This window comes from Colossoma macropomum, unplaced genomic scaffold (genome assembly GCF_904425465.1).
Source record: "Colossoma macropomum unplaced genomic scaffold, Colossoma_macropomum, whole genome shotgun sequence".
Classification (NCBI taxonomy): Eukaryota; Metazoa; Chordata; class Actinopteri; order Characiformes; family Serrasalmidae; genus Colossoma; species Colossoma macropomum.
Genome location: NW_023494804.1, coordinates 11,004,274 through 11,026,712, shown reverse-complemented (window position 1 = coordinate 11,026,712; position 22,439 = coordinate 11,004,274). Strand labels below are relative to the sequence as shown.

At 37.4% G+C, this 22,439-nt stretch overlaps 1 protein-coding gene across 1 annotated transcript; it reads right to left on the bottom strand.

Moving 5' to 3' along the window:
* Nucleotides 1–51: 51 nt before the first annotated feature.
* Nucleotides 52–21,435, bottom strand: grk5 (G protein-coupled receptor kinase 5). The gene is made up of 16 exons (XM_036595052.1): nt 21,164–21,435; nt 13,466–13,561; nt 13,232–13,344; nt 12,835–12,912; nt 12,392–12,489; nt 12,208–12,300; nt 11,816–11,879; nt 10,613–10,753; nt 9,836–10,026; nt 9,587–9,624; nt 5,114–5,200; nt 4,425–4,633; nt 2,478–2,615; nt 1,786–1,923; nt 1,506–1,679; nt 52–419 (listed from the first exon to the last, which is right to left on the bottom strand). Exons 1-16 carry the CDS (start codon nt 21,213–21,215, stop codon nt 324–326), a joined length of 1,806 nt encoding a protein of 601 aa, XP_036450945.1. The 5' UTR covers nt 21,216–21,435; the 3' UTR covers nt 52–323.
* Nucleotides 21,436–22,439: the final 1,004 nt, after the last annotated feature.

Here is a 22,439-nt window from a genome sequence, read left to right as displayed (position 1 = left end):
GAAGCTTGTTTTAATAAAGATAAACTGTTGCAGTAATTTTAATAAAATTCATTAGTCAGCATGAATATTTAATAGAGGAAAAAGGCAAAATAAACACAATAGTTTCACAGATTTTCAGTCACATATATACACAAGATATACAACTAATGCAAACATTTCAAAAACAAGCTTAAAATAAGGCAGATAATCAATTCGCATCATGCTCCTGCACTCTTTGACAAGGATTTGTAAATGTTAGCACCACACTTGGCAGGACTTCAGCTTCTCTTGAGCTACTACACTGCTTTCAGCTTCACAGTCTTACTTGTTACTGTATGGAGTGTTTAACAGCTATCAGAAGACTCTAGCAGTTTCATCCGAGGATCGTCTGTTTTGTTGTTTGATGGACGGCTCTTCCGCTGAGTCGACTCCTCACGATGCTGAAAAACACAGAATACACATTCAGTGGAGGCCTTTTATCAATTGGAAAGCTGGCAGAATGCATCTCCATGCCTATGAGGCGGTGGTAACCAACGCTGTGTAGATGTAACATGTTACCCCCTTAAACCTAACACTGATGTGTCTGATCCAGCTGGCGATTGTGGAACTACACTGTGCAGGAAGGCAGATTTCCAGGACCGGGCCAGATTCACAATAGTGTCTTAAGGATAAAAAAAATCTTAAAGCCACACTATATTTTTTTTGAAAATTGAAAGTAATATTACTGAGTCAGCAGAAAAACACCCTTAAGTAAGGTGTCCATGTGCTGCTGTGAAAGCCCTGTAAAATCTGAAATAGTAAAGTCAGAGGTGACGGGTTGAGAGTTTTTTGGACCACGTCATACGTCTTTGTGTTAACATCCCACGATGTTTAGGCCTCAAAATGAACATTATATTGATGAAGATACAATGACAATAGTAGATAATTCACTCAGATTCTCGGAAGACACGTCCTTCGCCAAGTTTTTAGTTCTCTTTAAATGTTACATCGTTTTTCTTAACTTGCACTTAACAAAAAACTTAGGATTAAATGTCATTCTTGAAAAAAATGTCTTTCTCAAGAATTTTAGTTTTAAGAGTGAGTATTCTTGGAAAAAGAAATGTAAAACACAACAGCCTTACACTCAACACAGTAAATGTTAAGGTAATGCTCTGAAACTAACTTATAAAGAGTTGCACAACATGTAATTGTTAAAGTAGTCTAGGGAACGACCATGACTTCTAGTTGTTGTTTGCTAAAATTTTGCTGTCCTCAGATGCTGAGCAGATTAAACTGAATAACTGGTAAATGCAAATGGCATTTAATTCGAATCCAAAATATCTTGCATCGTTTTTGCTGTAAAGCTGTAGAATTCAACAAGATGTCAGGAGGCCTAAGTCTTTCTTAAATTTATAGAATATATGAATTGCATTGACAAACATTCTTTTGAAATTCCTAAGAACGCTTTTGTGAATCCAGCCTCAGAAAGTCAGACCTTCAGTTCCCCTGGTATAAAGTGCGACGCCTTGAGGCTAAATCATCCTTACATGTCTTTTGAAAATTTTAGCAATCAGCTTGTGTCGTGAAAACTCTGAAGGAGTCCGGGTCTTCTGTGGGACTGGGGGGCTTCGTCTGATTAGGATGGTCCTGTCAAGGTCGGGTGTCCTTGTGCCTCTGGGACCGAATGTGTTCAGATCTTTAAAGCATTCTGTCTCGATCATCTGCATTGAGAAGAAGGAAGTATGTTTTGTAGCTTGAAGCAAGTAACAATATTAATCTGTCCTTGAGCTTTTTAAAAAAAAGCACACGTTGCATTCCTGCTCGTACCTCGTTCTGCCACGGGATGGGCATGCTGCCTGTGTTGAACTTTATGTAGAAGTCCTCGTCTACTGCATCAAGGTTTACTCCTTTGACTGTGGAGAACTGATCAATGTCCAAAACGTCTTGGCAGTACACGGCTCTAGGCTGGAAGAGAAATGTTGAAGTTTCAATTTATTTGAAGTTACATAGAGTGGTGAAAAAAAAAATAATACTATATGAAGGGCAACATTCATAGTGATTCATGACACCTATTTAAGTATTTCATTACAACTGACATAAGCCTACATAAAGATTTATAAAGGCTTATTCCAACAAGCATCAGTTATAAGTTGTTCTGTCAACTCAGGAAGGGCTATAAAACTGACATTTGTTAAAATAAGGCTTTGTAAATGTTTATGTAGGTTTATGTGAGTTGTGCCAAAAGGCTTATATAGGTGGGTGTTTCCAATAAAGTGGCCAGTGAGAGGAGGTAAAAGGTGGGTGTTTCCAATAAAGTGGCCAGTGAGAGGAGGTAAAAGCTGGGTGCTTCTAATAAAGTGGCCAGCGAGAGGAGGTAAAAGCTGGGTGCTTCTAATAAAGTGGCCATTGAGTGGAAGTGCAAGGTGGGTGTTTTCTAATAAAGTGGCCAGTAAGTGGAAGTACAATGTAGTTGTTTCTAAAGAAGTAGTTTCTGAATGTATAATTTATTGACTACTCACATCAGGCACAAAGGGGGGCTCCATCATTCCTGCCTCCAGTCTTTTGAAGCTAATATCCTGGAAGAACAAATGAGCTTTTACAGCTGCTGCGCCGTCAACCTTACATCCCAGTCTCTCCTTTGGATTCCTGTTCAAGAGCTGAGTGAAGAAGTACAACCATTAATGGTTACACTTAAATAATATTTGGTGAACTTAGTTATCGAACTGAATAACGCAACACTTTGATCAGACCTCTCAATCAAAGTGTTCTAGACATTGTGTGTTTGCCAGTTTACTGGGAACCTGGCCCCTTCATGTGTATCCCATTATACCATTAGCATGACTTTAGAATACTAGATAGTGTACACAAGAAATTCCTGAATGAATGGAAGTGAATGGAGCTGAATGTAAGTTAAATGTTTTGATAGAATTAATGTAGGAACTTCTTTGAATGTTGGGAATGTTTACTACAGCAAACTGTGGTTGGAATTTTGGTATAATATCAAATTATGAAAAAAAAAATAAGAAGAATTAAATCCCACCTCATGTTTCAAAAGAAAGTAACTTATTTTTACTATTATTTAGCAAGTCTTTGCTTATTTTTTTCTTTTTGCAGGTTTTGCTTATGCTTTGTGCTTCTGGAATCCCTCCTTTGTCTGTACACTCTTGCTTTTGAGTTTTGGCGCATTCCTACAGAGGGTAGAGCATTTCCTTAAAAAAGTGAAAGTAAACTGGTCTGCGTGGGTGAAGCTACTAGCAGCTTTCTTGGAAATCTAAAGTGATTATAACACGTCCACATTTTGAGGGTTGGCTCTTCAGAAAAAGTCTAAAGCAGATAATTTGATTACCTCATTATGAGAACCTAAAATATAAAGAAAACATACTGCTTAGTTCAGAAGAGTTGTCAAAGATTCGTTAACACTCCCATACAATTTACTACTCGAATTAAAGCCAAAACAAATGTTTTGTTGGTTTATGGTGAGTTATGGCATGTTGTCCCCACCAATTGGTGGTCCTCAGGAATGATAATGTTACAAGCTGATTGGCATGGAAAATAGAGCTGCACGTTGAGAAAAAATGAGGTGAGAAAATGATCCCATTATCATGGGGAAACAATATTAGTTATGTCATGATAATGACGTAGATGCGTGGTTCCCAACCCAGTCCTGAGGACCCCCAGATGGTCTGTATTTTTCATTCATGCTTCAACACCGCTAGCTTTATGTTAGCTAACATGACATTGAAATCCTCATTGCTGAGCAAGCGGAAATTAGCATTATAGCTGCATAAATCGCTGCCATATAATAATATGCGAGGTCGTGACAAGTTCATGAAATGACTCAAAGCAGCATTAAGAATTTGTAAAACATTCTCAAAGTGGGATTAAAATGATTTAACAAGCTTGTTTATACCTACAGATACGCTAATAATGCAATCATTTTACTGCTCTTTCTTGCAGTAAGAAACAGCCTGATGGACACATCTTTCCATACATTCAGTGTTTTCAAAGGTTTCTTGCATGTTTTGGAGTTTTTAAAAAGCTTTGCATAGTATGTTTTTGCACAATTTAAGCTCATTAAAAAATCATTAAAAATCATGGCTAGATTGCTCTATTATTAATATAATCCACAGTGACAGCCCTAGCTCTGATTGGTGTAAAGTGAATTTTTACATTTATACTTTGGATGAAAGTTTGACAATGCTAATCTGAATCATGTAAATTCATATTATTATTTACAATCAAATTTGGATCATCTTAGTGTTTGATGAAAAATCACCAGTCCCATGAGACTAAAAGATTACATTTAATAGGATCAAACAAGTAATAAACTCACTTTTTAGACAAATGGTTTGATCAGTTTAAAAACTCTCATCAGATTTGTGCTCAGTCACGTTCAGAGGACATTCTAACATGTCAAAGTTAAGATATGGACATTACCATTGTGACTGACTAGCAGTGCTGCTTACCGCTTGGCAGATGGCTTTAGTGGTCTTGTCGAATTTTTCCCCGTAGCGCACCTCGGACTCCAGCACTCTCATCTCCAGTTCCTTCCTGTGTACCCGCTCGGTGCGCTCGCGGAACGGAGGTCCCCCAGCGGTCATCTCGTATATGAGACATCCGAGTCCCCACCAGTCTGGACTGAAACTGTAGTACTCATTTTTGATGACCTCGGGAGCTACAGATGGAGACACAAGACACAAATGTACAGCTCAGTCAGAAACCATTAAGCAAATAGCTATCAATTAGCAAAGTTTCATTTGTTGTGAGCTTTCTTGGTCAAGCTTTTCCTTTAAGCCAGCAGGTGGGCTTCAAATAAGCCAGTGGGTGAGTGAGCTCTGATTTTAGTAGTTAGGTCATTTGCCATACATTTGCCAGTCAGTTTGCAGCTCCATGCTGTTGATGTTGATGACTTATATTTTATGTATGGGTGCATAAAACAGGATTTAATATAGCACCAAAGAAATGTTCTTTGCCTTGTAATCATAGTGGAACCCTTTCTGGCTCCATCCTTTGAAAAAAAAAGCCACATATACCTCACACGTGAATTGTGAATTCTGAAAACCATGTGTTTACAAGTAATCGCATGTAACATCATGTGAATAATATGTGATCACACTTTTTTTTGCATATATGTAAAAGAAATATTTTTACTTACCCATGTATCCCGCTGTTCCCACTTTTCCTCGAACTTGTCCTTCGGCCAAGACGACTGCTAATCCCAGATCAGAGATTCGTATGTGCCCTGTAGGTTTGGCAAAAATATCAGCTTTGGTTTTTTGTTTTGCTTTGTTGTGTGTATTTGTAATGCTCTGCCTCATTTTAATTGTATGCTATTTTCCATTAGGATCTTATTTCCTTGTTGCATGACAAGAAAGCCTAGCGAGGTTCATTCATTCCTTTACTAGGAAGTCTATTTTCACATTTAACTTGCAGATTTACTCTGGAAAGAATGATGTGAACACTCTTGTGCCTTGAGCTTCTCACAATAAATGTAGGCCTACACCTCGTGTCAGGTTCTGATCTCATGATACCAAAGAATTTCCTTGTGCTTTGGCTGCAAATAGATTTCTTGGAACTTGGAAGTTGGAAAAGTTCTATGCACAGTTTTTTATTTCCTTTTTAAAGTGACCAGAAACCAAAATGGATATTATTCAGCAAAATTCATCATATTGTTTAAAACAGCAGTGATCAGTTTTTTTAGTCTGTGGACCCTAGTTTTAGTTGCAGCTTTACATAGCACAAACTAATAAATCAATGTAATAATCAGTTATTAATCTCAGTGTTACTGAGCTCTGCTAAAGCCTGAGTAGACTGATAAATCAATGTGATCAGTTATTAATCTCAGTGTTACTGAGCTCTGCTAAAGCCTGAGTAGACTGATAAATCAATGTGATCAGTTATTAATCTCAGTGTTACTGAGCTCTGCTAAAGCCTGAGTAGACTGATAAATCAATGTGATCAGTTATTAATCTCAGTGTTACTGAGCTCTGCTAAAGCCTGAGTAGACTGATAAATCAATGTGATGATCAGTTATTAATCTATTATTCTAACTTTAATTGCAAGTTACATACATGCCATTAACTGAAAATCATATGGCTACCTACTTTATTATCATGAACATGAACATCAGTTTTCATGACACATATTAACAGAAGAATTACATGGAGAAAATGACCAAACAGTTACAGCAAGTAACAGTATGAATGAGGTAAAGATTACAATACCAGCTTTTCCGATGTACTTGTATTCTAAATGCATTCTGTATATATTCCTTTTTTTATACTGTAATATAGTACATTACTGCATACATTTAGGACAGTGTAGTCAGTTTTTAGCCACCACTACTTTTTAAAGTATTGTTCCCTACTTTAGTACATGCAAAAATGACCTCCACAGGATATAAAATTGCACGTAGGTTCAAAACACAAGGTTACGTTCTCGCACACAACCCCACAGCTGAAAAAACAACAAATATAATTTTAAAAACACTGTAAAACATGCAAAAATCTTCTAACTATGACAGCCTGTAAACACTTTTGTTGCCAGTCTTTCAGTTCTTGTTTGGGAGATTTTCACCCATTTTTCCCTGCAAAGACTTATAGTTCTGTGAGATACTTGTGCCAGTGAAAGCACTGCTATCCACAGATTTTGAGTGATGTTTAGTTTGGGGACGGTGAGAGCCATGGCAAAACCTTCAGCTTGCACCTTTTGAGGTAGCCCATTGTGGTTTTTGAGGTGTGTTTAGGATCATTATTCTGTTGTAGAAGCCATCCTTTTTTCATCTTCACCTTTTTTCAGATGGTGTAATGTTTGCTTCTACAAGCAGTTCTCCTGGAAAGTTTTCTTGGTCTTCCAGACCTCAACATGACCTCCAAAGTTCTTGCTATTTCTTAATTACGTCATGACCTGAGGAAACGGCTACCTGAAAACGGTTTGCTATCTTCTTATAGCCTTCTTCTGCTTTATATGCATCAATTATTTTAATTTTCAGAGTGTTTGGCAACTGCTTAGAGGAGCCCATGGCTGCTGATTGTTAGGACAAAGTTTGAGTAGTGAGAGTTTTTAAAGCTTTGAAATGTGCACCACCTGGCCTTTCCTAACGACTACTGTGAACAAGCCCTAACAAGATAATTAACGTCTGAGACCTTGAATAAAAGTGATCTCAGAGTTTAAATCCCCAAACTCTGTTTCTTTTTTCACTCTAAAATTGTACTAAACAAAAATAATACAATAATCTTTCTTAAACATGCAAGTACTTGTGTCGCAAGTTCAAAAACTGGTTTTATGAAACCAAAACACAAGGAATTCCAACAGATTTCCTTGTGCTTTATTTACTTAATAGACCTCGACACTCCGGAATGTTCTTTGAGATTAAAAGGTGTCATTTGCTGTTAGTTGTCAATCCACTTTCTAATCTGATCACACAGTCGAGAGAAAATTGCTTGATAGTCACATCGAGCAACGTTCCTGAACATTAACACAGCCTGTACTCACAATAATGAATGTGATGTGACGCATGCAGTCCTGGCTAATTTCCTTGTGTGACTGTGACAGACGATTCACATGCAATGAATCAAACTTCCTGGAAAATTACTGTTTATACATTGAGTGGCAAAACTAGAAACTCATTTCGCTGTTGCACAGTAAATGCTATGCAATCATTTACTTCACACGCAAGTTGCTTTGCATGGTGAAGCTGCATTAAGATCATTTAAGTCTCATACTGCTTCATGGCTCTGTATTGGTCATCATTTTTTGATAGCTTGACTTAAGATCAAGTTCTGAATGACTGGACCGTTCTTTAAAAAACAAAGAATACTGTATTGAAAGTATATTGTATATTGCAATGGTTTGCAATAGAAATCAACAGGGCTCTACATAAAACCTACGAAGAGCTAATATTAATTGCATACTTACAAAAAGTAATTTAGACAAACAATCTGCAGTCCAGATTTTTTAGAAAGCATGTTTATCTTACTTATGCTCATAAACTGACTTCAAACGACACTGAATTGTTCAATATTCTATATTACAAAAGTAATTCAGTCACAATCATAAAAGCTTAGAATTTCCGAACCTAGCCCTGTACTGTATATCATATCAAAACCATGGAATCCGTATACAACACTGTGCAGCCCTTTCATTTATTGAATTTCCAGTCAAAAAGTTGTGTACTTTTCAGAGTCAAGAAAAAAAGCAGAAAACGTATTTTACAGAATATTACACAGAAGAATCTACAACTAAATATAGTACCAACTTTTAAAGTATTTATAATGAATATGTATGTAAGTAAATTATAAGGTGATTACACAAGTTCACTCAACTCACTCAACTTTGTATATATATATGTAGGACTCTTTCAATCACGCAATCCCATCAGACATTTTCTCCTCTTGGGCACTCACTTACGAATGGCTATGGCATTGCTGGGGTTCAAACTCGTTGGGGTGATGTGTTAGTCCGTTGCACCACTCGGAAGCACCTGAAGTTACTCATAAATGTTTAACACACTGTTGAAAATATTTGTTTTTTTAACTTTGAAAAATAGCTAACTTGTGGTGCAACTGTCATCCTAACATCAGAAGGTTGTGAGTTTGAAGCCCAGCAAGGCCTCACCTGTCCATATCTTGACGCCCAAGAGGAGGAATGTCTGATGGGATTGTGAAAAATTAAGATTCATCAGCCCACAAAACCAGTTTATGAGGTCCATTTCTGGTGTTCTAGCGCCAACCTTCTAACTTTTCTCTTTCCTTTTCTCAGCAACAGCTCAGAAACACCTGTGGATTTTACTTTTTATCTGATGGTGGCAGTTTTAGTGGTCTATCAGGTCTTGCACAGTTGTTGGGAGTCACATTTTCTCTGTATCTTTTAATCAGTTTTTCCCCCCTCATTTTTCTCTTCCTTAAGCCAGTCCATTATCTTCTGATCTATCTGATCTCCTTCAGTCATTTTAGATGCACAGGGGAAAGACATTTGCAAGGCAGCTAAGGTGTGTTTAGGTACACTCGTAAAAAGGATGGTTCTTTAATGGTCCTTTAGTAAAGACAATGGTTCTATAATAGAATCATGAACACTTAAAGGACGGTTTGCATGCTTTAAGGGTTCTTTGCACAATTTGCATATGGTTCTATATAAAACCAAAAAGGGTTCTCCTATTATTACAATGTCAAGCTTGTAATAGAAGAACCCTTTTCAAAAAGAATCTATATAAAACCATATACAACACATTCTTCATCAATCTGAAGAACAATTTCATGATGCAAAAAACCTTTTGAGTGTGCAAATCGTTCTTTAAATGGTCATGGATCTATATAGAACTATTTTCTTTAATAAATCATCTTTGAGTGTAGTTGCTTGTGTATAGTTGCTTGTATGAAAGTTAGTGAACATTATGTCAGTGAGTTCTGTGCGAACAGCTTTTGTTGGGAGGAATACTGGCAGATTTGATATTATACTTAGTGTTGGGTTTTTTCCCGCTAAATATGTTTCCTGCTTTTTTCTGACACTGAAAAAATGAACAACCCATATTTAATGGTGTGGAAATTGAATAAGCGAAAGGGTGGTCTCTAACTTTTGCACAGTGCTGTGTCGAACTGTGCAGTGTGTTCGGATGCATAGATGCACTCACCATTATCATCCAGAAGAATGTTATCTGGCTTTAAATCCCTGAAATACAAGTAAAAATGATACAGACTTTTATTTTGACTGTAAAAATGTAGAAAAACTATTTAGTTACTTTTTCTTGCTCAAAATTTCCCCCTGGTTTAGTCATTGCCACTTTCAATTTTCTAGCTAGGTGTCCTCATCACATGAGGCTACCATCTAGGGCTTTGTACTATTAGCATGACCGATTAGCTGCACAGTTGGACCAGCTTACCTGTAAACAATAGAATGTTTGTGAAGGTGGTCCAGGCCGCAGAGGATTTCAGCAGCGTAAAACTGGACCCTCTCTTTGCTAAATCCCGAGCTGCCCATGTTATAGATGTGAAACGTCAGGTCTCCGCCATTCATTAGTGTCAAAACCAGGCACAGAGCGTCCTTGGTCTCATAGGCATAGGCTAAACTGACCTGTAGCAGACAAACACAAATGAGCTTTGTTAGAGCTACTGAAAAATGGTTGAATATACAGTATGGTGCAGATGCAATGACAGTCTATGACGTATTAAAAATTCAGCTCCTATTCAAAAATTCAGTTAGTAACCATCTCAGAGCCCTACTTGTGATATCTCCAGTTGCAATAGTCTAACATTGTGTCTTTTTCTGAGTATAGGCAAATCAAACTGTGCGTGCATATTTGGCTTAAATGTGTAGTGACATGCATTTGCATATCTAAAAATGCAAGTGGTAACGTATGTGACCTCATGCTCTTATAAATATTCAGTATAATCAGAATGGTATATTGTATTTACCTTCAGAACATACTAAATGAAACCATCTTTCAGTCATTGAATTACTTATTTTTAAGAGTTTAAGAGTTTTGTATTGACAAACAGTTGTGAATTTGAGCATTTTTTCTTTGTTTAATCCAAATAACACAGTTTTTAAAATTTTTCCTATAGTATCGTTTTGGTATCGAGTATTGTGAGACTACACTTGATGCTGACATCAAAGCAAAAATTCTGCACTCGTGACAATCCTAACTAAAAGTTCTCACCACAAATCTGCTGTTAACCTTCTCAAGGATCTGCTTCTCGTTGAGGGCCAAGCCTTCGCCCTTGCGCTTTTTGACACGCTTCTTCTCCAGTTTTTTACAGGCGTACATTTTCCCAGATGCCCGGGCCTGGCATGCACATACCTGAGGCCAAAGACATTGTATGAGTTGCGTTTTAATTTTAGATGTCACCATGTTAAGTGGAAAACTGCAAAAATACCACTGTTAAAGAGCCCATATCATAGAAAACCACATGTTCTTGCCTTTTTTTAATAAAAGGCTTTCACACAATATGTAAACATTGTTTAAAATGTACTATTCAATCCCAGTTCAGAAACTTAAATGCAAACACACACACAAACTATCTATGCCGCTTATCCTTCTGGGTCACGGGGGTGCTGGACCCCATCCTAGCGGTCATTAGGTAGGAAACACACTGGACAGGTTGCCAGTCCATCACAGGGCAGACATACAGACACACACAATCACACACACACACACCTAGGGGCAATTTAGCATCTCCAATTCGCCTGACTGCATGTCTTTGGACTGTGGGAGGAAACCCATGCAGACATGGGGAAAACATTTAAACTCCACACAGAAAGGACCCTGGTCGCCTGGCCGAGGAATCAAACCCAGGCCCTTCTTGCTGTGAAGCGACAGCGCTACTGCTGCAAAAACAGCTCAGTTTAAATGAATGTCAGAAAATGCAATGCATTTACATATATCCACCAATTCAGCCTACAGCAATTTAGCCCCACCCATTCATGCTAAAGCAGCTTTTTTTAATGAGGCATAGGACAGGGCAGCCAATCAGAGTTCATTTACATATTTCAGGTGTAAAAAAAATAACGTGAAAAAAAAAGAAAAAAACATTAAAAAACATTTTAAAACATTTTAAAAAACAGTTTAATTCTAAGACATAAAGAAATTTTGGAAAATGTAATGACGTGTAAAACGTAAAAACGTTTCATGTTTTATAACTGTTACATAAAACGCCACAAACATATTCCGACCTATTTACAGGCAGAAACAAAACAGAAGGAAAATGTAGAATAATAGCAGATATTTAAAGCACATAAAGATCCCTTCATCACTTCTGTTTCAAGAGGCAGAGCCTGCCCTAAAGAATTAAGCATCAACTGCTGAATGAGGTCTTTGGCTGCTGCTCAAACCTCTCCTCTATTGAGTTAAATAAAGTCTTACCTCCCCAAACCCTCCCTTTCCCAAAATGCGGTACTCTCGAAACGCGTCCCTCGTGATGGGCTTTCTGTGGGCAGAAACGTTAAGATACACCTTACTCACCATATTAAAATGAAATATATTGCAGTGGGTTACATTGCAAAATTGAGCTGAATACACCAATCAGCCCTAACATTATGACCACCTCCTTGTTTCTACACTCATCGTCCACTTTATCAGCTCCACTTACTATATAGGTTCACTTTGTAGTACTTATAGGGAGATAATTGTTTTGTATAGAAAAATAAAACTCTCCTTACTGACACAGAACTCCAGTGCTGACCAATCCGTTCTCCCCTACATATCTGTACGTGGCTGCCTAAAAGAAGGCTGACATGTACCACTGAGCCACTCACCTTTCCACCATCTTCCACTGCAGGAACCGGTCGAAGTACATGCTGTTCTGATAGTCTTTGAAGGGGGCTCCACTTAGATATTCATGGATAATGCTGTAGCCAAAAGAGAAGAAGCTCAAATGTTTGGTCATCTCAGATTTTAGTGTCCATGAACCTACTGAGGAAGAAAACTGTAAAGGCTCACTTTCGGCAGTAGCTGAAGTCGCTGTTGTAGATGTGCTGTATTTTCTGTATGCACATCTGTTGGCAGCTCTCTGGTATCTCCTGCACGAATTGAGGAGACTGAACACATACATTAACTTGTAGATGCATTTAAGGTGAAAAAAAAAGAACAAAAAAAAAGACTGTACTAATATGAGTTTTATTATCTAGTTGCATTTGGCCATGTTTTTGTCTAAAATAACTTTATCCCAAGTAGATGTTGTAGATTGTTACAATGAGTAAACATTATTGTGACATCAAATTAATGTAACATCTAGTTTTCTAATGTTGCGTTTATCAGTATGTTACTGATTCAGTACTACAATCCAGTACTGATGCTCAAATCAGTGCATTTCTTACAAAAATATATTCACTGCTTTTCCCCAGCATTTTGAATTACTGATTCAAACACACTTGGTTGATTACCTTTGGGTTGAGGTACTTTTCAATAATTTCATTGCCAAGGTTCTTCTGTTTCTCGTCTAGCATCACTTCGTGCTCTTCCTGAGGGACAGTAAACAGAGGCAAAAAGCTCAATATCAGCCCAATATCAGCAGCATTGCCCTGGGCAGTGGGTGCCTTGCCCAAAAGCACAACCCAAGGGTCAGTCCTGGGACTTGAACTTGCAACCTTCTGGTATCTGTCCCCATCTACTGAATAGCTTTGGCCTTCTGTTTCTATTTCAACTACTTTTAATTCATGATTTAACATTTTTATTTTTAAATCAAACTTGATTTTTACTTTACTATCCAGTTCATCTTAACTGTGTTGAAAATGTATAGCACTTTGTACTGCAAAGCTTGCACTGTATGGAAAGTAATACCGTTGCATCCACGAAGTTAATGCAGCGTTTGAGCTCTGGCCGAGTCTCACAATAGAGGTGGAACAGTGCCTTCCCAATAGGCTGGTCCACACACAGACTGTGGTAGTCCCGTTCTGTAACACAGAGCATTACCTCGGTAAGAACACTTGTGCTTCACTGAAGTTGGTACTTGACTGCTTATGGGGATCAATAAGGTTATGATTATACTGCTGTAGCTTTTATTTAAAGTCTCACCAATGCTGTTCTCCAGCTCCGTACACTCATTAATGTGCGGGAAACGCAGAAGGTCTTTCCATCTCCTGCTTCTTCCTTTGTGTTTGCCACCACAGCCTTCAGAGATATAAGAGAAATGATTAGAGTTTTATCATGGAACCCCCCCTCAGATGAGTGAATGTATCCAAATGAGAAAAAAGGCTGACGGCTTCCCTGCTAAAAAAAAGCAGCATAGACCAGCATACCCAGTCACCAGCAAAGCCAGCATATGTTGCGTTTTGGATGCTGGTATGGTCTATGCTGGGTGACCAGCTTAGACCAGGTTAGACCAGCATGGTATACATACTGGTCTGTGCAGTTTTTTTAAGTAGGGGTATAATGCTAGCCCGGATCCTAACCCTTAATTCTAAGCCTAATTTAATAATAAATAAATACATAAAATAAAAATAAAATGTACACAATCAAGCTTGTACAGAGAAATGTAGAAAGGAGAATTACCACTCTGTAATGTCTTATGGGTTTCTCAAACACTAGAGGGCGCTCCCAGGCGAGTCCAAAATGAAAGTGAATTTTTAAAAGGAGTTTAAAACGGTGCCTCATGTATGTTCATAACGTCAGCGAGCACAAATAGCCAATGAGCTGCTCCACTCGCTGACCAATCAGCACTTTGTAGCAGTAATGCTAACCAATTAGCACTCCGTAGCAGTAATGCTAACTAATCAGCATTCAGTAGCAGTAATGCAAACCAATCAGCACTCAGTAGCAGCAATGCTAACTAATCAGCATTCAGTAGCAGTACTGCAAACCAATCAGCACTCAGTAGCAATAATGCTAACTAATCAGCATTCAGTAGCAGTAATGCTAACCAATCAGCACTCAATAGCAGCAATGCTAACCAATCAGCATTCAGTAGCAGTAATGCTAACTAATCAGCATTCAGTAGCAGTAATGCTAGCACCCTGCTGTCCAAAACCCATTTTCTGTAGAAAAGGAAGCATACAGGTAAGTTTTCTTTGCTTTTTTTAGTGAAATACATCCTTCTATTTTCTAAAATTAAAAAATTAGTTCTGGGCAAGTGAATAGAAACTATTTTAACTTTTGTTTTTTAGCTGTTTAGCTCCTTTTACCCTTATTTACTGAGAACTTGCTCGCAGGTGCCCTCTTGTGTTTTTTTTAGTCCTGTTTTTGATATAACGGGGGGAAGCAGGAAGAGGCCAGGCTCCTCTTAAACCGGCTTTGTCCTGTAGCTACAAGGCTAATGTAGCTAACAAGTAACACTCCACAAACTATCATTGTGTGAACTGCATAGCACTGAATGTATCAGCACAGTCATCACACATCTACCTCAAAATGTGTCGAGTTAAGTAATCTCAGATAAACTTGCTTATTTGGTTTCGGACACTGTATGGCACACTGCTGTCTATATAAATGGACAACAGTATGTAGCAAAGCAGTAGTAGCGGCCATTTTAAATCCTGAAAGTCCATCCTTTTGTCCTTTTTTAGACGATCTAAGATCTAAGCTTGCTAAGATCTTGCTTGTTTAGCTACATTAGCCTCACAGCTTCAGTGCTAAACCTCAGACACTAAACAGATCTTGGCTGACTGACTATATTTTGTGTGAGAGGAAAACTGTACATTTGATTTTTATAGATTTATTCCCCTGACTTTTTATTTAACATCAGTATTTGATGAGTTAAAGGAGGTGTAGCCTTTGCTACAGGTGCAATCTCAGTACATTGTTGGATGACTGAATAGTAGAGACTCTGGACATGTGTGTAACAGAGGACACACCTCTTCCTTTCAATTGCTAAAGCTTGCTTTCCTTGAACAGCAAGTCATATTTAATTAGTCAGTGTCATCATCCAGTCTGGTAAGGAAGTGGGTTGTTAATGTTTGTGTCATAGTGAAACTTTATTCTTTTTTTTTAGTGCTTAATACCATCTGAAAATGCCACTTGTGTTGCTGTGATGTCTGAACATTTCAAAAGTTCATATTTTTCAGTATATAGTGTGTCCATTCTTTACCTTTATTACCGTCTTTTCAGCAGTTTTTCAAAGAAATCTGCTGGGATATTTTACCACACCTCGAAAGTTCAGTCTTAGAAGTTGGTTTAATTTTGTCCCAATTTCTCTGTAACTTTTAATCATTTTTAATTAATGAATTAACTCCTAAACAATCATAATCATATCTCCTAAAGAATGAATAACGTCTACTCGAAGGCAGTTTAAACTGTAAATTAAGTGAAGGGTGGTCCCTAACTTTTGCATACTGTACTTGGTGTCAAATGAGATTAACTGTGCTCTGTGCTCAAATGAGCTTTATTAAAACCGGCCGAAACACAACCATAACTTTTTTCTAGCCAGAGTGACTTTTCCTTCCACTGCTCATGCACAAGTCGCTCATCATATGGCCTTTTTTTAAGCTACACTACTGGTTATTCTTATTATTGATACAGCCTGACAATTACTGTTCATGTATTCACTGGGTTTTGAGGTCAAATAAGGTTGAACTACAATCTGGTGACACATTACTGTCCGCTTTGTAACAACACTGTATGAGAGCATTGCCACTGCTTTACTTATATAGAATGCTTTGCTTCTTTCACTTGCTTTGCTGTCGGAACAAAACTTCATATCTCCAAAAAGGTAACTTTACAGGACAAGGAAAAATGTTCTTAACTTTTAATGGAAGTAAATAGAGAAAAAAAAATTCCAAGTAATTTTGGGCTATTTCTGTTGCTTCCTTCATCATGAAATATTGACACAACGTAGAGGTCAGCTGCCTTTTTCAAACTGTGTCCAAAAATAAAAAACAACAAAAATGGAGATTCTAGGTTTTGTCCTGAGAACAGTGATGCAGGATAATATATGTCATATATTTGAAACCCATAGATTACTGTATATCAGATTTCTGTATGAGTCCAAACCCCTAGTGTCAAACACAAGGCCCGCGGGCCAGATCAGGCCTGCCACACAATCCTATCCAGCCCGCAGAAGTTTTTGAATTTTCTGTTTATAATTGCCCGTTTCACAATGTGCTGCACTACAGTCCCCAGCATGCACTGCAGCGTAATGTGCTCCAACTTTCTTACCCCAACAACTGTCTATCACAAAAATATCACAAACAATTAATTTCAGCTGCAGTTCAACCAGAATAAACACTTGAGCCCAATTGAGCCCAAGTATTAATGAGCGTGGAGCAAAGAAAGGATGCTAGGTGTGTATTTCAAGCAAATAGGTAGGTTTGAAAGACCGAACACCTGGGGACATTTAAAATTATTTCAAATGTCCATGTAATATTTCAATGTCTACTACAATTGTCTCTATTTTACAGTTGAAGTTTTTGCATATTTTTAATAAACAGTGGTCACTTCAGGTTATAGCACAACATGAATTAAAAATGAAATAAAAACATTTTTTCCTCCGGCGTTTGATGAGATTTGTTAATATGGCCCTTTTCCTGGTTGAGTTTGACACCCCTGGTGCAAACCAATCTGCTGCATCTGTAGAGTATACTCGAATACGACACAATCATTTTGAAGCTTTACCCTGACTTGACCGTCATCGCTTGTCTTTGAAATGTATCTAAGTGTCTGTGCGTAGTCAGTTCACCGCCCTCTATTTGTATAGCTTTCACTTTCTTTTGTATTGGCAGTATTGTCAGTAACAGTCCTGTGTATTCCTTCTCTAACTTTAATTCTATCGTCCTCTTTCCTCCCAGCCTTGGAAATCAAGTGCTTGAGTGTTTTTATGCAGGCCTATTTGTGAGCTGTCACATTTGCATGCTTAGGAACATTCTTGGAATTGTTAAAATAAGAAAATCCCTAAAGCTAATGTCCTCAGGCTAAATTCTTAAAGGTGGCCTAACAGACTTAACAAAGCCTGATTCCATCTGCGGTGTACTGTACATCGGCGCGCTGGTCATGAGGAACAAAGAAAGAGGACAACAACTACGCCCTTCTAAAAATAGATGTCAGTGAAAATGTCCATATAAGTACTTCCGTCAAGTGTGTGTGCCAACCTTTATTCACCTGCATTACTGAACAGGTTTACAGACATCTCTGGTATCCTGTGCCACAGAACCCAGGCTAAAAATAGATATGGAAAGTGAGTAGTAAAGAGGAGACATAGTATCTTTGATGTGTCTTTAAAAGCCACACCTGGATTCTTGTTTGTTGCTATTCAGTGCAAGCCTGATATCAACAAGGGATTTTTCCATTCATTAAATCTTCCTTTTCATTTAGTCTTAAAATAGATCCTAAGCGTGTGACAAATTTGATCATTTTTGGACACAAAATGATTAGAGATATTGTGTAATTACTGTAATAATGTGTGTTTAATATTGTCAGCTTGTATAGTGTCTCTTCACACACTGTATGGTTTCCCAATGGATTTTTGAAAACATACCGTACTGACAGTCTGCAGTAAGACACTCACACAAAATGTATTTTAAATAAACAAGAAATTAAATCATAACTGCATTTTCACAGTGTATCAATACCTACAACACTTGCTTTTGCCATGTTAAAGGTTCATTTGCTAATATTTAAAATTAAGATACTGGAATACAAATACATTTCAAAAGGTATCCAAACAGTCAAGTGCATTAGACCAGTACTTTGGCTATTTTCATACATTTTCAAATGTATTTGATAAATATATTTACATTCATTTATTTTTGTATGGTACATACAAAAATGTGTAATATTCTCACATACAAAACATATTTGGTTAATATGGCTGTATATTCTGAACCACATTTTACTGTGTATTTCAGCATGGACTGCAATGTATCTGAAATGTATTTCAAATGAATAAAAATACACGTCCATATATATTTTTTCCACATGGGTAAGTACAATTTATTCATTGTTCAAAAAAAAAAAAAACATTAGAAGACATCGCTGTCCAAAAAAACGCACAGCAGCTTTTTTAAATTGTTGAAAATTTCATCCTGAATGGACCAATGGAAGTGCTCCAAAACTGCCTGGAATGAAATCCCTTTATATTAAGTTTAAAACATTAAAGGAAAGGTAAAAGTAAAGTAAAGTTGCCATGTTGGAAATACCTGTTTCTTTTTTGGAAAGCAACTGTACACAACTGTAAAATTGCGCAAGGATTACGTGTACCATGAGAATCAGAAAATCAAAACAACTTCTGAGACTGAACTTTGCACGTGTTTGGAAAATCCCTGCAGTTCTTTGCAAAAACTGAAAGCAAGTCTTTCTCAACAAATGAATGCTGTAAAAAAAAAGCAAAGAATGAACACACCGAATACTGAAAAATAGCCTAATAACTTGTCATTAATGGCAGTTCTGACTGGACATTAAATAAATGAAAGGGTCCCTGACTTTTGCACAGTACTGTGTTGGCCTGCAGCAATCCATCAGAGTGAAATGGCACCTGTTGCACAGATCTTAAGAGAGTTCATTTATACACTATTAACCCTAATGTAGTCAATAAGCCAAGACATGTTTGGCGTGTGAAATGTCAGGCTAATATAATGGGAGTGTCTTAAATGATTTTGGGTTACATAGACTTCCATTACTTGTTATTAGCCTCATAGCTCCAGTGCAAAACTAAAGCAGTACACTTCAGATAACAAACATGTCTTGGCCGATCGACTATATATGGGATAAGGGGTTTGATGTTTTAGGGAACGGTTCCTTTTCATGACTTATTTAATGACTTATTTAATCTTATTAATGACTGTCACTACATTTATATTGTTTATACCTGCAACCTTAAAAAACAGATCTTCAAGCATTCTGTAGTGGTTCTGTATAGGACCGTGACCTCTTAAAGAACCGTTTGCATGATTAAATGTTTCTTTGCATGGTGAAATAGATTCATGGAGAATGTGTTGTACTATATGGTTCTCTATAGAACCTTTTTGAAAATTCATCTTTTGTTACAAGCTTGACATCGTAGAACCATATACAACACATTCTCCATCAATCTGAAGAACCATTTTACCATGCAAAGAACCATTTAATCATGCACATGGATCTTGATTGTTCATGCTTCTATATAGAACCCTTGTCTTTGCTAAAGAACCCTTGAAGAACCACCTTTTTAAGAGTGCATGATAAGAGGGACTTAGAAGGTAATAAATGTTTAACTTTTATGTAAGTTAAAGTAAAGATATTTTTTGCTATTTCCCGTTTCTATCGGCCCACTCATCATGAAATATTAAAAAATATAGAGCTGGCGTTTTCAAAAAGCTGTTATGAAGTTCTGATGTGCAATATACAGCTCTAGTGTTCCCTGTGCTATAAAATAGTTTTGGGTGTCTCACTTAGACACATACAGTTGTGTGTAAAAGTTTGAACACCCCTGGTCAAACTACATGCTTTGTTGACTTACTAAGTGAAAGTAATTAAACACATCCTTTACAAGAAGCTTAAATAAGGCAATTCTCTGCCGTTTTTAATACACAATATCTATTTATTTGCTGAATTTAACATATTGGAAAGAAGTAAATAGTAAATAATGTCTAGAAATAAGCTAGATGATCTTAGAATAAGTGCACAACCATCTCAAAATGGGAAATACTAGATATATTGACAAGATTTAAGATCATTTCACTTGACAAAATATTATTTTTTGCAGTCATTTGCAAACTTTTGCACATGACTGCAACAGCTATGAAGCACAAATACTAGCAAAGCAAAAGTTTCCTTTTTCTTTATTATTTCAGCACAGAGGACTGAAGACAGAAAATTGATTGAAATCTTCCCCCCAATTACAGGTTGTGCTGAAAATGCACCAATGATGTCCTATAACAGTGTGATGAAACAGCTTACAGCTTACAGCTCCTCCATCAAGTTTACACCTTAGTCTTCTAATTTTAGCCCTTCTAGACTCTGTGTGTACTCTCACAGATAAGGCCTTGAGTATCAGCTGCACAAAAAGGAGTCCAACCTGTTTGTGACCTGAGGACATCAGAGTCCTACCTGTTATGACTCCTATGACGTGTTTTGTTTGCACATGGACAGAAAAAATGCAGAATGTGCTGTTTTGTATCTTCTCCCACAGGCCATCACTGAGAGATAGTGCTCTGAATAGAAATATTTGCAGAGCATGACGCTCCGTGTGTTACGCACAGGCACTGTGTGTAGAACAAAGGTGCACATTTTGATTATAAAGAAAAGTTCTCCAACATAGAACTTTGAAACGCTTTGGATGGTTTCCCAGTGGCATGCTTTTTGATAACGCACAAGCTCTCATTACCTTGTACTCGTTAAAATAATTCAGTTTTGATGTAGAACCTGATTTACTATCACTTATTTCACCATATAATTAGATATTAAAGACAAAATTGAGCAATTTTACATTGCAAAAATTGAGAAATTTGATCAAAGGCTGCTTTCTCTACACTGCGCTGTTAAAAATACAGGTGCCAAAAGGGCTTCTTGGTAATAATCCCATAAAATAATCACTTTAGAACCTTAAAACTCATTTGAAATGTTCTTTAGGGAACCCAAAGTGGTTCTTCTATGCTATCAGTGCCCAAAACCCTTTGATACTGCCTCTATAATCAAAAGCACTATCAAATAAATGATTCCGTCTATAATGCCCATCCAGTGTTTCCCAGTCTAGTCCTTGAGGACCCTGCAGTTCCCAGATTTTTTTGCTCTATTCCAGTTCCCACCCATGTAAACCAAACAGATACAAATCTGCCACCCAGGCTACTATGAACAAAATTAAAGTCTTACCTTCTCTAGCCCTTATCAGTGCAGTATTCGCTACCATAGACTCAATCTCCATCACAGCACTCTGTCATCAGTCAGCAGAGCCAATAAATCAAGAATATCTCGTTTTGAGTTGTGTTTATGCCTGCGAGGCAAAAGCTAGGGTCTGTTTAGTTTCATATTCCTAAAAAGTCTTCATTTTGTGCATGTTTTCAGGTCTGAAGTGCCTCTCTTAAGTGTCTTTCTGTGTGTGGACTGAAGTGCTAGCTCAGCATTCAGGTGTGCTGTTGCTCAGGTGGTGAACTAGTGAGTTTAAGGTGGAGGCTGGAGGAGGACCGCAAATCTCAGTTTACGTCACTAGCAGAGCCTGTTTTATTCAGAAAGCAAAAGGAGGGAGCAACTCTGAGAATCTGGTTTTACTGCACAAAATGGCCACCAGGCTTATAGCCTGTGGAAACAGTATGAGGCTGGTAAGCATAAACATAAGGTTATTCTCTTTCTTCTCTTCCACATATTTTGCCAGTAGACAAGTGGGGTGCCAAAACTTTGTCTTGGGGGAGGCCAGCGTGGAATGTTTGTGGTGGGCTGAGGGCCAAAAAGACAAACCAATATACAAATTGAGTTTTTAAAGAGGTCTTGTATAATATTACACTATGTTTTGTAACCAGGATACTTGTTACAAAAGAAGTGCAATTTTAAAAGGGAGAATTTCTATATAACAATATATAAGTATATATAGTATAAAATTATGTTCTCCTATTGTATGAGGTGGGGTGGGGTTAGGGTAACTTTCTAGCGGGCCAAATCAAATGTCATCATCGGTCAGCTTTGGCTCACAGGCCACAATAGACTCATTTTTACTCATTGTTAACTCAAGGAGTAAAGAGTATAGTACATTGACAAGATTACTGTAACAAATATTGTATAAAAATAATGGTTCATGTTTATGTTGCTAATCATGAATGGAACCAGCATTTAGCATCAAACAAAAGGCTTTCAGTCAGTTTTAAGTGGGAATTCCATCAATTTTGTCTATATTTCTGCATAATTAAGTCGTTACCATGTGAACGAAGTCATTTAGAGTAGTTTGATGTTAAAATACTTTGGTGTGAAATTTACCAAATCACTATCGTTCACAGTGGTGGTGATAGGAACCAGACGTCTAACGTGTTTAATGCCTCTGAAAGCTTCCTCACAAAAAGTTATTACATGAAGTGGTTATGAAATCGCTGCCTGATGCCTCACATTGTTTTATGATAGTTGTGAGATAACATATTTTTCAAAATCCATTCATGCTGGT